The sequence below is a fragment of the Centroberyx gerrardi genome, chromosome 15, assembly GCF_048128805.1.
Source record: "Centroberyx gerrardi isolate f3 chromosome 15, fCenGer3.hap1.cur.20231027, whole genome shotgun sequence".
NCBI classification, from domain to species: domain Eukaryota; kingdom Metazoa; phylum Chordata; class Actinopteri; order Beryciformes; family Berycidae; genus Centroberyx; species Centroberyx gerrardi.
This window is the reverse complement of record NC_136011.1, coordinates 27,492,804-27,505,551: the sequence shown is the minus strand read 5'-3', so window position 1 is coordinate 27,505,551 and position 12,748 is coordinate 27,492,804. Positions and strand designations below refer to the sequence as shown.

Genomic DNA, 12,748 nt, shown 5'->3' with positions numbered 1-12,748 from the left:
TATCCGAGATCTCTCAGATATAAAACTAACCTTTTTTCTTGCTTTTCCTTTTCTGATATTTATTTTTTATTCATGATGATTCTAATTTGCCATAGCATTGCACCTCAGTAAACAACTTTAGTTTCCTCTTCCTCATGTCTTAAGTTCCTTCCACAAGAACGCTGTATTAGAAAGTGCAGCTGTCGCCTAGATGCCAAGTCCCTTTCTTCTGTGGTTTTATTATTTATTGTTTAGCAGTGTGGACAAGTTTATGTGAACTTATGTCTCCTCAACAATTTGGGGAGCACTATGTCTCTGGTAGCAGTAGCAGTAGTGGAGGTAGTAAGAGAAGTGTTGAGTAGAGGCTAAGAAACCCTCCACCTTTCCCTGACCTGCTGTCCCCAACAACAGGTCTCACTCTGAAGAATGGAAGCTTTGTACGACAACACAACCTTAGAGAACGACTATATACACTCTGATGACTATGATGACTATGATGACTATGTATATGATGACTCCTCAACCGCTGTACGTGTGACGGCATGCATCGTCATCTCCATCGGCCTTCCTTTGACCTTGCTGGCCATCTATGCTCTGGTTTCCCTGGTACAATAATTGTGATTGAGATCTATTAATTTGTCTGTGTACCTGTCTATCAGTCTATCTTTGTCTATCAGTCTTTCTGTTATTTGTCTATAGGCAATGAAAGGTGATTCAGTACTTTTAAGGCACCACATTCATTTATTTTGTGCCTGCTTATTCCTTTTCTGATTCACTAGAGTCTGGAGCCTTTCCTAGTAGATTCATAGCTGCAGGCAATTTAGTGTCTAATCCACCTGACTTGCATGACTTTGAAATGTAGGAGGAAACCTCCGCTGTGACAGGGAGAACATGCAAACTCCTCACAGCAGGGCAGGGAATCAAACCTGCGTCCTTCCTCCTGTGAGGAAACAGTGCTAACCACTGATCCACCGTGTCGGCCCTGTTAAGCACTACAGTGTAGCATTTTATTAAATCATCTTTATTCTGTCAACTTCTGCTTATTGTTTCATCCAAGCCTTGATTCACGTATTTCATTTATTTGTGTCTTTGTTCAACCATTATTTCATCTACACATCTATGCATTCATTCATTTATTTGTGCATTTTCTCATTCCTCCAATCTTTTATTTACTCATTAATTCATTCTTTTTAATTGATTCATTCAAATACATTTATTTCTACTTTCTCAGGTCATTCAGTTATTTCTACCACTGTTCCTGTAGGTGCGAGACGGCCAGGTTGCACCGATCTACGTCATCAACCTCCTCGTCTCCGACCTCATCCAGTTCTGCTGCATGGCCGTCCAGGAGGCAGCACCCTGGGGACTCACCCACTCTGTTTTCCTTTATACTCTCTACGAAATTGGGGTGATGGCCAGTGTTGGCTTCATGGTGTGTGTAGCCCTGGAAAGGTAGCTAACCATCTGTGTGTGTTTGTGTGTTTCCTAAGCATCTATCTATCTATCTATCTATCTATCTATCTACTTCTATTCTGCGTTCAAATCCTGTCGGAAATATTGTAATTACGGCTAGAGCGTATTTGAACAGCCCAATAAAGTGGTAAACACAAATGGGAAAGTTGAATTTTACATGATACCCAAGATGCCAAGATGTGACATTCTCACTCTTTGTTGAACATTTAGGTGTCACACATATACAACAACTTTTTCACAACGTTACATTACAATATGAATTACATAACTGAATATTCTCCTCTAGCTCTGCACCACTTGGTTTTACAAATAGTCACCAAAAAAGCTACTTTTGTTTCAGGGTGTGTTTTGTTATTTCAGACTAAAAACTACTTGAATTCACGACAAGTTGTATTTACTGTCAAGTTTGAAAGTACCAGTAATAATAGTAAGGAACAATAACTAAGTAATAATAATAATACATTTAATTTGTAATGCACTTTTCATGACAAGTAAATCTCAAAGTGCTACAGAGTAAAAAAAACAGATGCAAAAACAGATAAAATGAACCAACAGCAAAGATCATTAAAAGCAACACAAAGGGAAAAAAAGGCCTGATTAAAAAGGAAAGGTTTATAGACAATGCATAAAAACAAAGAGATAAAAAGACAACAACACAAAGTTAAGGAAAGGCTCTGTTAAAAAGGAAGGTTTTTAGGCCCCTTTTAAAAGCATTTGTTGGATCACTGCATTTGGTTTGTATTGTGTATTGCTATTTAAATGTTTTCTAACCTATTTAAAACATGTGTCCACTAAATGTTCTGCTTGTCCAGAATCCTGAAATCTTACCAGCCATGTTGGCCGGCAAAACAAATGTCTAAAAGAAAACCTGGACGTGACTGATGGGCCAGTTGCCTTACACTGCATACTTCACAATAACAATGCTGAAACAATATATCATTCAGACATACTTTCTATCTATCTATCTATCTATCTATCTATCTATCTATCTATCTGTCTATCTATCTATCTATCTATCTATCTATCTATCTATCTATTACAGGTATTTGGTCATCGCCTGCCCACTGTGGTACCGCTTCAGACGCACCATCAAGTTCTCTCTGGTGGTCTCCTTCATGGTCTGGGCCTTCTCCATCGTCCTCATCATTGTCATCTATTTTGTGATGGGCTTCTTGTGCGCAATAATCATCCTCTCCATCTCCCTCCTCCTCCCCTTCCCCCTGCTCATCTTCTTCCTGGCTGGGACTCTCAAAGCTCTGTCTGCTTCCATCTCTGTCCCCTCTGAGGAGAAACGGCGAATCGTGGGAGTCTTGGTTCTGGTGCTGCTTAACTACACACTGCTGTTCCTGCCCCTGATCATTTGGCTCCTGGCGACAACAATTTCAAATGGCCTCAGTTTTCATTCCATTTTACATCCTGACCTACATCTTATCTTCATTCGGTTCAGTCCTCTTGTGGACTTGGTTCTGTATGTTTTCATGAGGAAAGGAGCCGTAGACAAGCTGCTGGCCTGCCTGTGTCGGTGCAGGATGACCAGAGAGCAAGAGCAGGGACAGATCAACACCGTGAATGATGATACCACAGTGAGGGTCAGCTCCGTGTAGGAAGAGGAGGAGAGGGAGAGAGAGAAGGGGGAGGGAGGAGAAAGAGATGGAGGGAAAAGAAGAGGTGAAGAGAAGAGATGGGAGGAGCCTCCCACCACCTAGAGTAGAGTCACTGATAACTGTGAGAGTAGAGATCATTTTTTTCTCCAGGGACAATTGGATTTTGACAAAATCTCATCCCTGTGTTCCAGCATCTTCATAATTACACTGATTAGCCCAAGAGTGGGTGCTACAATTACACATCAAAACTGAATATTTTAACATCACAAGTCCGAATGATATGAAATTTGGTCTTTTAATCACCTGGGAACTGCTCTCCATGCTTTTATTTTGTCACATCTGGATTATTGTAACTCCCTGTGCACCTGTCTCACTCAGCAGAGTAGATCCAGATTACAGTGAGTCCATAATGCTGCAGTCAGACTCTGAACAGGAACTAAGAAGAGACAGCTTATTACCTCTATTTTACCTTCATTTCATTGGCTCCTAATGCAATTTGGGATTCATTTTAAAATCTTATTGAACACCTTTAAAGCACATTTTGGACAAGTGTATAGCTATATCTCTGAGCTTTTAACCCCTTATGGGCAGCCTGAGATCCTCAGGCTCTTTCAGTTGTTCCACAGTCTAGGTTGAAGACTAAGGGAGACGGAGCTTCCTCCATCAGGCTCTGAGGCTCTAAGACCTGCTGATAAGATAAAGCTAGGCCCATTCTTCTGCATTTACTGTTTATGTTTTTAATTATTGCTCATATTTTTTACTCAATGTTGTAAACCACGTTTACTTGTTTGTAATTCTGTATCTATAAATAAAGAGCATCATTATTATTATTGTTATTATTGTTATTATTATTATTATTATTATTATTATTATTATTATTATTATTATTATTGTTTTGAAAATGATGCTTGGTCCAGATAAATTTCTCCTTGTTCACAGGAATGGTTTTAGCATTGTAAACACAGCCTGTCTTAAACTGTAAGCCACAGTAAGATGAATTCTATCAGTATTATCCTGTAGCCTCTTGACACAGGACACATGGTGTCTGAGTTCACAGCCAGAGTTCAGCCACAGTAGTTTCAATAGCAGGTAATACTGATAACAGCACAGCCTCGCATAACCCCTGTAACTAACATATGATTTAATACCAGCTACATTTTTATATTTAATGTCTCAGCATGGGAAGTTCATGGTGAGAAATGTAATTTAATTGCAGCCTTTGCAGTTTTTTGTGATGACTCTAGAAAGCAGCAGTGTTGCCTCAGCAGAAAATTTACCAGGAAATGTTTGAAATACATTTTTGCCTCGTTATCTCATGTTGTTGATTGGATAGTTACCATCTACGTTCGTTTAGTTTAGTTTAGTTTAATTTACATTAGTTTTTAATTTCATATAGTTTGCTACAGTCAGAGCCACAGTGTCAACAAAACACATCAATAAAGATACTCCTGTGTCCTCAGAGTATCATACAGAAGTGCTAGGTAAAGAACTGAGAGCCAGGGAGAAAACAAACTTTTTGGTTTTTGACAGGAGGATTTTTAGTACAAGTACCAGAGGAAGATTTACATGATGAAATCAATCAGCTTTTCTCTTATTGCAGATGAATGTCAAATCTTTCCAGTCCTCGCAAAAACATTGTCATCTGTTTGTAAGAAGCAGATGTAGGAACAGGAAGCTGCTGTGGGGGATTTTTCACACTATAACTGAAGGTTGGCTGTTTGGATGCAGATGAAGAAACAGCGGACCTTGGCGGATGCAGCACATTCAGGTTGTGGTCCAGCAGCTTTCAAAACGTAAATTTTATGTTTTATTATTTAGCATACATTACAATTCATGCAGTCGCTTCTTAGAACATATTTTTCATAGATAGACTTACATGTAGTGTGGGAAATAAATAACATAGAAATAGATAACTTTAGGATAGAATAAGACTGTGTGTATTGTCTTTACCATGTCATAGTAAAAAAGCACAAAAGAGCCCTCTACAGCATGTGAAGTGTGTATGGTGTGCAACATGTGAAAGTGGTGATGGGAAGTTACTAGTTTAAGTAACGGCCACAGACGAGAGTGCATCACGAGGTTAAAATGTCAGCTTACTAAAAATTATAACAGTCTAAACCACAGACTTGTATGTATGTGAAGAATCAGTTGAAATCAGTTTATAAAGAGGAACTTAGTGTGGAACATTTTATAATCAGGCTGTACCCACCTATTTTTAAGATGTTTGTTACACTGTATAAAAGAAAGTCTTAAGATCTTCTTTCTTTAGAGACTGCTCTACGATTGCATGGCTAACATGCCAGAGTCCTCTCTCCATGTACGTGTGTAAGGAATAAAGACTTGTATTCACAGAGACATCTGATTCAGAGCATCAATCCAGATACTGAGGGGATCATTTTTCCCTGATAGTAGTTTTCTTTTTAGCTATTTTACTGCTGTTGTATATGCCTGTTTTATTCCTTTTTCAGTTCTGCTTTTAATTAATGTCTAACTTCATTATTACTGTTATTATAATTTGTAGTAGTAACAGTAGTGAATAGCATGATGCCTATTCAACCTAAGTGGTCACATGCTCCCTTAGAGATTTGATATCAGACATCTGATATATCACCGACACCCAGTTATATCTCCCCATTAATTCATAACCGTTTTACAAAACTGCTTTCTGGATATTCAGTGCTGGATGTCACTCAACTTCCTACAGCTCAGTAGTGATAAATCTGAAATTCTTATCATTGGTTTGCCTTCAGTTCGTGCCGACATCCATAGCAGTCATGGCCCTCTCTCTACAAATGTTACAACTAGCTGCAGATATTTGGGAGTCATGTTTAACCCTAGATAATCTTGTCAAGAAAGTGGAACAGTCCTTGCTTCCTTCAACTCAGAAGACCCTCTAAGATTAAGGCATTTTTATCTTTCAAACACTTTACTGTAATTCCTTATACTCCTGTCTTAGCTTCCAAAACATATCCAGACTACAACTAGTTCAAAATGCCGCAGCCAGACTGGTACCAAGAGAAGGCAGCACATTATTTTAGCCTTTCCACTGGTTTCCAGTAAAATTCAGAATTGATTTTAAAATTGTATTAGTCACTTTTAAAGCACTCTCAGGGCTGGTTCCTTATATCTCAGAGCTTTTAACCCCATATGAGCCAAGGCGCAGTCTAAGATCCTCGGGCACAGGTCCTTTGGTTGTCCCACAGGCGAGGTTGAAAACAAAGGGAGATCGTGATTTCTCCATTAGGGCCCCCAGACTAATAACCTGCCAGAGGAAATCAGCTCAGCCAAGTTGGTGTCTTTGTTTAAATCACTTTTAAAAATACACTTTTCCGTTTCTTTGAGTCATTTTTTTTAATCTGTGATTTGTTTCATTTTTACACCTCATCTTTTAGTTCTTATCCTGCAGGTCTGCTGGGGCATTATTTCTGAATTCTGAAGTCTTTTATGAGTCATGTGATTTTAACCCTCAGATGTCTTACCATGTATGCTTTTATGTAATTACTTTTTATTCATGTGTCTTTCTTTGTTTCTGTAAAGCACTTTGTAACTGTGTTTTAATAAGTACTATATAAATAAAGTTTTATTATATTATTTATTTATTATTATCTCTCAGATATAAAACTAACCTTTTTCTTGATTTACATTTTCTGTTTTTTATGAAGTATTCATGGTGATTCTAATTGTGCCATAGCATTGCACCTCAGTAAAAAAAATGTCCCCTTCCTCATGTCTTAAGTTCCTTCCACAAGAACGCTGTATTAGAAAGTGCAGCTGCCGCCTAGATGCCAAGTCCCTTTCTTCTGTGGTTTTATTAACTATGTTATCTATTGTTTAGCAGTGAGGACAAGTTTATGTGAACTTGTGTCTCCTCACAAATTTCTCTGGTAGTAGCAGCAGTAGTGGTGGTAGGAAGAGAAATGTTGAGTAGAGGCTAAGAAACCATTATCAGTAAACTGCCCTCTTATTTGACCACACTCCAATTTTCCAGCAATGCCTATAGTCTAAGATCACAATCCTGCATTAACTGTTTTTGGTGAAAAGGTGTTAATTATGGTGATTATTTTGCACCCTGGTCTTGAACAATCTCCAGTCAAATCTCCAGCTCGACCATTTTATTCCCCTAAAGCAGTTCAAATTATCCACAGTCTTATGCAAGATGTGTGCTCCTGTTTCTGATCTAAGTTGTGATCTTTTTTTTAATTGTACATATTTTAGTATTTCTCTTTTTTTGTACTGTTTTGTATGTTTTATTGTGTAACCCCTGCTGCCATTTCTTGGCCAGGTCTCCCTTGGAAAAGAGATTTTGAATCTCAATGGGATGTAAAATAAAGGATAAATGAAATAAAATAAATAACCCCTCCCCCCCACCTTTCCCTGATCTGCTATCCCCAACAACAGGTCTCACTCTGAAGAATGGAAGATTTGTACGACAACACAACCTTAGAGCACGACTTATATGAAGATGTCGAGCTGCAGACTGACCTCTCAACCGCCTTACGTGTGACCACATGGATCGTCATCTCCATCGGCCTTCCTTTGACCTTGCTGGCCATCTATGCTCTGGTTTCCCTGGTGCGATAATTATTTATCTATTCATAGTATTCCCATTATGTCACATGCAGTTCCTCTCCCATATAAACAGCTCATTGGCTGTGGCTGTCATTTGATTGTAATTACCTATAATTTATTACAATCACCTGTTATTTTCCCCCCAAGATGGCCGTGTAGTGAAAGAATACTATGAATTGGCCATGAAAGGTGATTCAGTTTTCAAGCACCACAGTCATTTATTTTCTACCCACTTAATCCTTTTCTGATTCACTTGAGACTGGAGTCTTAGTACTTAGTCCTAGAACATTCATACCTGCAGGCAATTCATTCAGTTATTTGTGCATTCATTCATTGATCAAATCATATACTCACTCAAATAAATTTTGTTTTACTTTATCGGGTCATTCATTTATTTTTGTCACTGTTCCTGTAGGTGCGAGGCGGCCAGGTTGCTCCGATCTACGTCATCAACCTCCTCGTCTCCGACCTCATCCAGTTCTGCTGCCTGGCCATCCGGGAGGCAGCACCCATGGGAGTCATCCACTCTGTTATCGCTTATATCTACGAAATTGGGTTGATGGTCAGTCTTGGCTTCATGGTGTGTGTAGCCCTGGAAAGGTAGCTAACCATCTGTGTGTTTGTGTGTTTCTGATGCATCCATCTGTCTATCTATCTATGAATAACACCTTTCAACAGGGCCCATAATTGAATGGACTGAAAAGGTATTCATTTAGACAAGGCTCAAACAGAAGGCCACAAGCCACAACTTATATAAGGAATAACAATCATATGGCCATAATTATGACCATGTGACTTAATAAGACCCTTTAAAAAATGATAGGACAAATTACAGGGTGACAACTGTGTTATTACATAGAAATTTGCATAACATAACTGGTAATTTCTGGTAATAAGTAATTGTTTGTATTATAATGAGTAAGTTCTTGGTTAAATGCCGGTAAATACAGCGGTATAATTAGCAATATTACCCTAGAGTATTATAACAGTACTACATTAATGTAGTTGTGCAATGATTACTGAATAATTGCTATGTAATACTTTAGAAACATTTGCTTGCCGGTCCTTTCCTTCACTCATTTAAATAGCACTTCCATATTCTAGTTCAGAAGACGAATGAGGTTGTTACAGTATTGTTACCCAATGCCTATTATTACCTACCAGGCTTGATACCTCAATATTACACTGACTAATGCATAATTAATGCAGTAGTGTATTGTCATCACTCCAGTAGTGATGACAATACAACACAACAATTCACACCTTTGTTAAATTTAACTGGGCTATCTATCTATCTATCTATCTATCTTGTATTACAGGTATTTGGTGATCGCCTGCCCATTGTGGTACCGCTTCAGAGGAAACTTGAAGGTCTCTCTAGTGGTCTCCATCATGGTCTGGGCCTTCTGCATCATACTCTTCATTGCCATCATCTTTGCCAGCTCTGGCCCCTTGGTCCCACTCATCCTCCTCTCCATCTTCCACCTCCTCCCCTTCCCCCTGCTCATCTTCTTCCTGGCTGGGACCCTCAAAGCTCTGTCTGCTTCCATCTCTGTCCCCTCTGAGGAGAAACGGCGAATCGTGGGAGTCTTGGTTCTGGTGCTGCTTAACTACACACTGCTGTTCCTGCCCCTGATCATTTGGTTCCTGGCAGCAACAACACATTCAATAATTTTTGATCATAACCTGGGTCTCATCCTCCTCCAGCTCAGTCCTCTTGTGGACTTGGTTCTGTGTGTTTTCATGAGGAAAGGAGCCGTAGACAAGCTGCTGGCCTGCCTGTGTCGGTGCAGGATGACCAGAGAGCAAGAGCAGGGACTGATCAACACCGTGAATGACGATACCGCAGGGAGGGTCAGCTCCGTGTAGGAAGAGGAGGAGAGGGAGAGAGAGAAGGGGGAGGGAGGGGGAACAGATGGAGGGAAAAGAGGAGGTGAAGAGAAGAGATGGGAGGAGCCTCCCACCACCTAGAGAGGAGTCGTTGATAACTGTTGGCAATTTGACACCTGAGAGCAGAGTTGAAGCTGGGGTCGGCAACTTTGGAGAAATTAGCAAGAATTTTAAAGTACACAACAGAAAATCCCCGCTCTTCCCTCTGTGCTCCCTCCCGTAATTCCTCCTTCCAACCGAGGCTCATGGGCGTGCATGAGAGGGGCAAACGTAATAAATTCCTTTTATCCAAAACACAGTTCTGCCAGCTCAATGTAGCTGTAACTAAAACATTCACCAGGAAAAATATTTTTTGTCAGCATAGATTTGTCATTGCCGTTAGAAACACATATCGCTACAAACCTTAGGTGGAGCTAGGTTCACTCTGTACTAGAGAGAGAGCAGTTTCTGGGCAAACTTGATCAATTCCAAACCTTTTACACAAAACACAGGTCTGCTAGCTCAGTCTAGTTGTAACTAAAACATTCGACAACAAAAAAAAAGTATTTTTTTGTCACGCATAGATGAGCTACCGCAGTTGCAAAGGCTTCCTTACACAACAAGTTTATTCTAGTCCCAGTATTTCAGTAACGGAGCAGAGAAGTGTTGCTGGGTGATTGCTGTTCATGTTGTCATCACACTGGGTGCACCAAGTAATAATGTAATACTGTCATAGCGTTGTATTTGACTTTTTTTTTTTTTATTTGGCAAATAATCGGTCTTGTTAATTGAAATAATTCACGTACGTAAATTACATGTCGTCAGCCCAGTTAGGAAGGTTGAAGACTGGGGGTGTGAGGCTGTTTCAGGGTCATCTCCAGGTTTTGAGTTCAGACTGAACTGAACGACCACCCCATGGTGTTGGATAGTGAGCGGCCGGTTCGAAGGATTTCCGGGCTCATCATAGCTCAGGAGAACTACTGGCTTCACAGTTCGTCTGGACGTGCATCTCTATGACGGCCATGTCTATAATGCATTATAAACATACTTATAATGCACTATGATCCTTGCGGAAAAAAAAATGTCAGTGAGTGACCAGCAATTATGAAGTATTATGATACTTGACCTTGTAAGTCATTATAAAATGCTTTATAATGTGTTATGATTATTGTTATAAAGAATTATGAATATTTATGAGTGCTTATAACTATAATTATACAGTGCTATAAGCAGATTATAACGCATTATAAGTATGTTTATAATGCATTATAGACATGGGCGTCATAGAAAGTGTTAACTTTTAATTGGGTGGGTAAGACGCACGTTTGCCCATAGCTGCCCATTTTTGTAAGAAATAATAGACTAACAAAGTGTTTTTTTCAAAGTGGTTGAGCGGTTGTCATTGTTTATTACTGGACAGTTTTTGCTTCGCTGTCTGTAGCTGCCGTGTCTATGGTGTCTCACGTTTCACTCTTGAAACGGTTAGCCAATCAGAACAGAGGGTCGTTAATATTAATGAGCCTTAAAGACACGGCGACAGAAACGGCCTGTTCTTGGTAAGGCTCAGAGAGATGCTGGAAAATGAACGTGGAAAAATGGATTGAGAGTGTTTTTGGTTCATGACACCACACACACAGCTTTGAATGGACCTCAAGACACAAAATAAAACACTGGAAAGTGGAGAATATGGGACCTTTAAAAAGTCTAAAACCTGCCGATGAGAACGGGCTAGGCCCATTCTTCTGTATTAACAAATGAAGTCGTCAGCACTCACTCCTCAGTTCCTCAGAAACGCTGAGGAAAGCCTAGGGCTGAAACGCGTCCGTTTTTTTTTGCTGCTGTGCATCATTAAAGAAGTGATATACACTTATCTGTGAGTGCTGATGACTTCATTTGTTATTTTTGTGATTTTTGGGTCGGCACCCATTACACTCTAAAGACTGTGAGTTGAGCACGCCGGTTCTTTCGTTTAAGACATTCTTCTGTATTTACTGTTTATGCTTTGAATTATTGCTCACTTTTTACTTTATCTTGTAAGCCTTTTGTTTGTAATTCTGTATCTATAAATATAGCTTTTTTATTATTATTAGGTATTCACAGCGTAGCTTGGATTTGCTGCACACACAGCACACCCCGGTAAGCAAGTGTCCAAACGATTTAGTAGCATTTCAGCCACAGGGGGGCGCTATAACATGCAGCTAATTTTAAATGGTCAGCCCCGCCGCCCCGTTTGACCTAGACACTTGAAACTTGCTATATAGCTGTCATTTTGCATGCTGAATAAATTTGCCTCAAGGACCCATCAAGGTTATTATAGTTTTGCATTTTTCATTAGTTTTTATTTTTATTTCGTTTTGACGTTTTGTTTTCAATTTCAGTTTAGTTTTAATTCGTTTTTAAAGCGGGTTTGCTAGTTTAGTTTAGTTTTTAGTTTTTTAAAATGCTTAGTTTTAGTTTAGTTTTTATTAGTTTCAGTGTTAGTTTTAGTCTTTTTTTGTAATATGGGGTATTTATCAGGGGCGAGATTCCAAAAAAATTGGAAGATAGATTTCATATCCACCCAAAATACTAGGCTTATGTATGAAATAAATTGACAAAGACAAAAAGTAAAGACATTTTCTCTATAATTTTAGTTTATTTTAGTTAGTTTTGTAAACACACAATACAGTTTCAGTTAGTTATCGTTTTTTTGTAAAGCCTCGTTTTTATTTTTATTTCAGTTAATGAAAATGTTTTTTCACACCTAGTTTTCGTTATTTCGTTAGTTTTCGTTAACATTAATAACCTTGGGACCCATGAGGGCCGTCTCGGTAGATTGGCCGACATCTTTGAAATTTTGTAAAACCTTTGACAATCTTATTCTCTGAACCATGAGTCCATATGACACCAAATTTGGAATGCATGGTCCATGCACATGCCCAAACAAAAATAAAATGTTTCGTAATGATTGGGCAAAAAATGGTGGAGATATTAGCCAATCAGATTCTGACATTATTCAATCTGTCAGAAGTCCACTTCACAGTGGCCTATGAAACTTGGTGGGCACATTAGCGATAACACCCTTAGGGACTGTACCAAGTTTGGTGTTGATAGCCCAAAGAACGACAACACAGTACCAATTTAAATTTGTGCTAAGCTAACCGCTAATGCTAGAAATCACACATTAACAGCATCTACTCATAAACCGTACTCGCATTCACTCCTGATTGCTTGTGGACACTGCTCACACCGGTCTTGAGTGATTTTCAGAAGCG

The 12,748-nt window shown here is 39.2% G+C and overlaps 2 protein-coding genes across 2 annotated transcripts; both read left to right on the top strand.

The window, feature by feature from the left end:
- The first annotated feature begins 405 nt into the window (after positions 1-405).
- LOC139929740 (uncharacterized) lies at positions 406-3,056 on the top strand. The gene is made up of 3 exons (XM_078288637.1): positions 406-585; positions 1,244-1,431; positions 2,495-3,056. Exons 1-3 carry the CDS (start codon positions 406-408, stop codon positions 3,054-3,056), a joined length of 930 nt encoding a protein of 309 aa, XP_078144763.1.
- A 4,413-nt stretch (positions 3,057-7,469) lies between these two features.
- LOC139910203 (G-protein coupled receptor 4-like) lies at positions 7,470-9,740 on the top strand. Its single transcript, XM_071897428.2, has 3 exons — positions 7,470-7,628; positions 8,041-8,225; positions 8,945-9,740. The coding sequence occupies exons 1-3, from the start codon at positions 7,470-7,472 to the stop codon at positions 9,492-9,494; spliced, it is 894 nt and encodes a 297-aa protein (XP_071753529.2). The 3' UTR covers positions 9,495-9,740.
- The last annotated feature ends 3,008 nt before the right edge of the window (positions 9,741-12,748 follow it).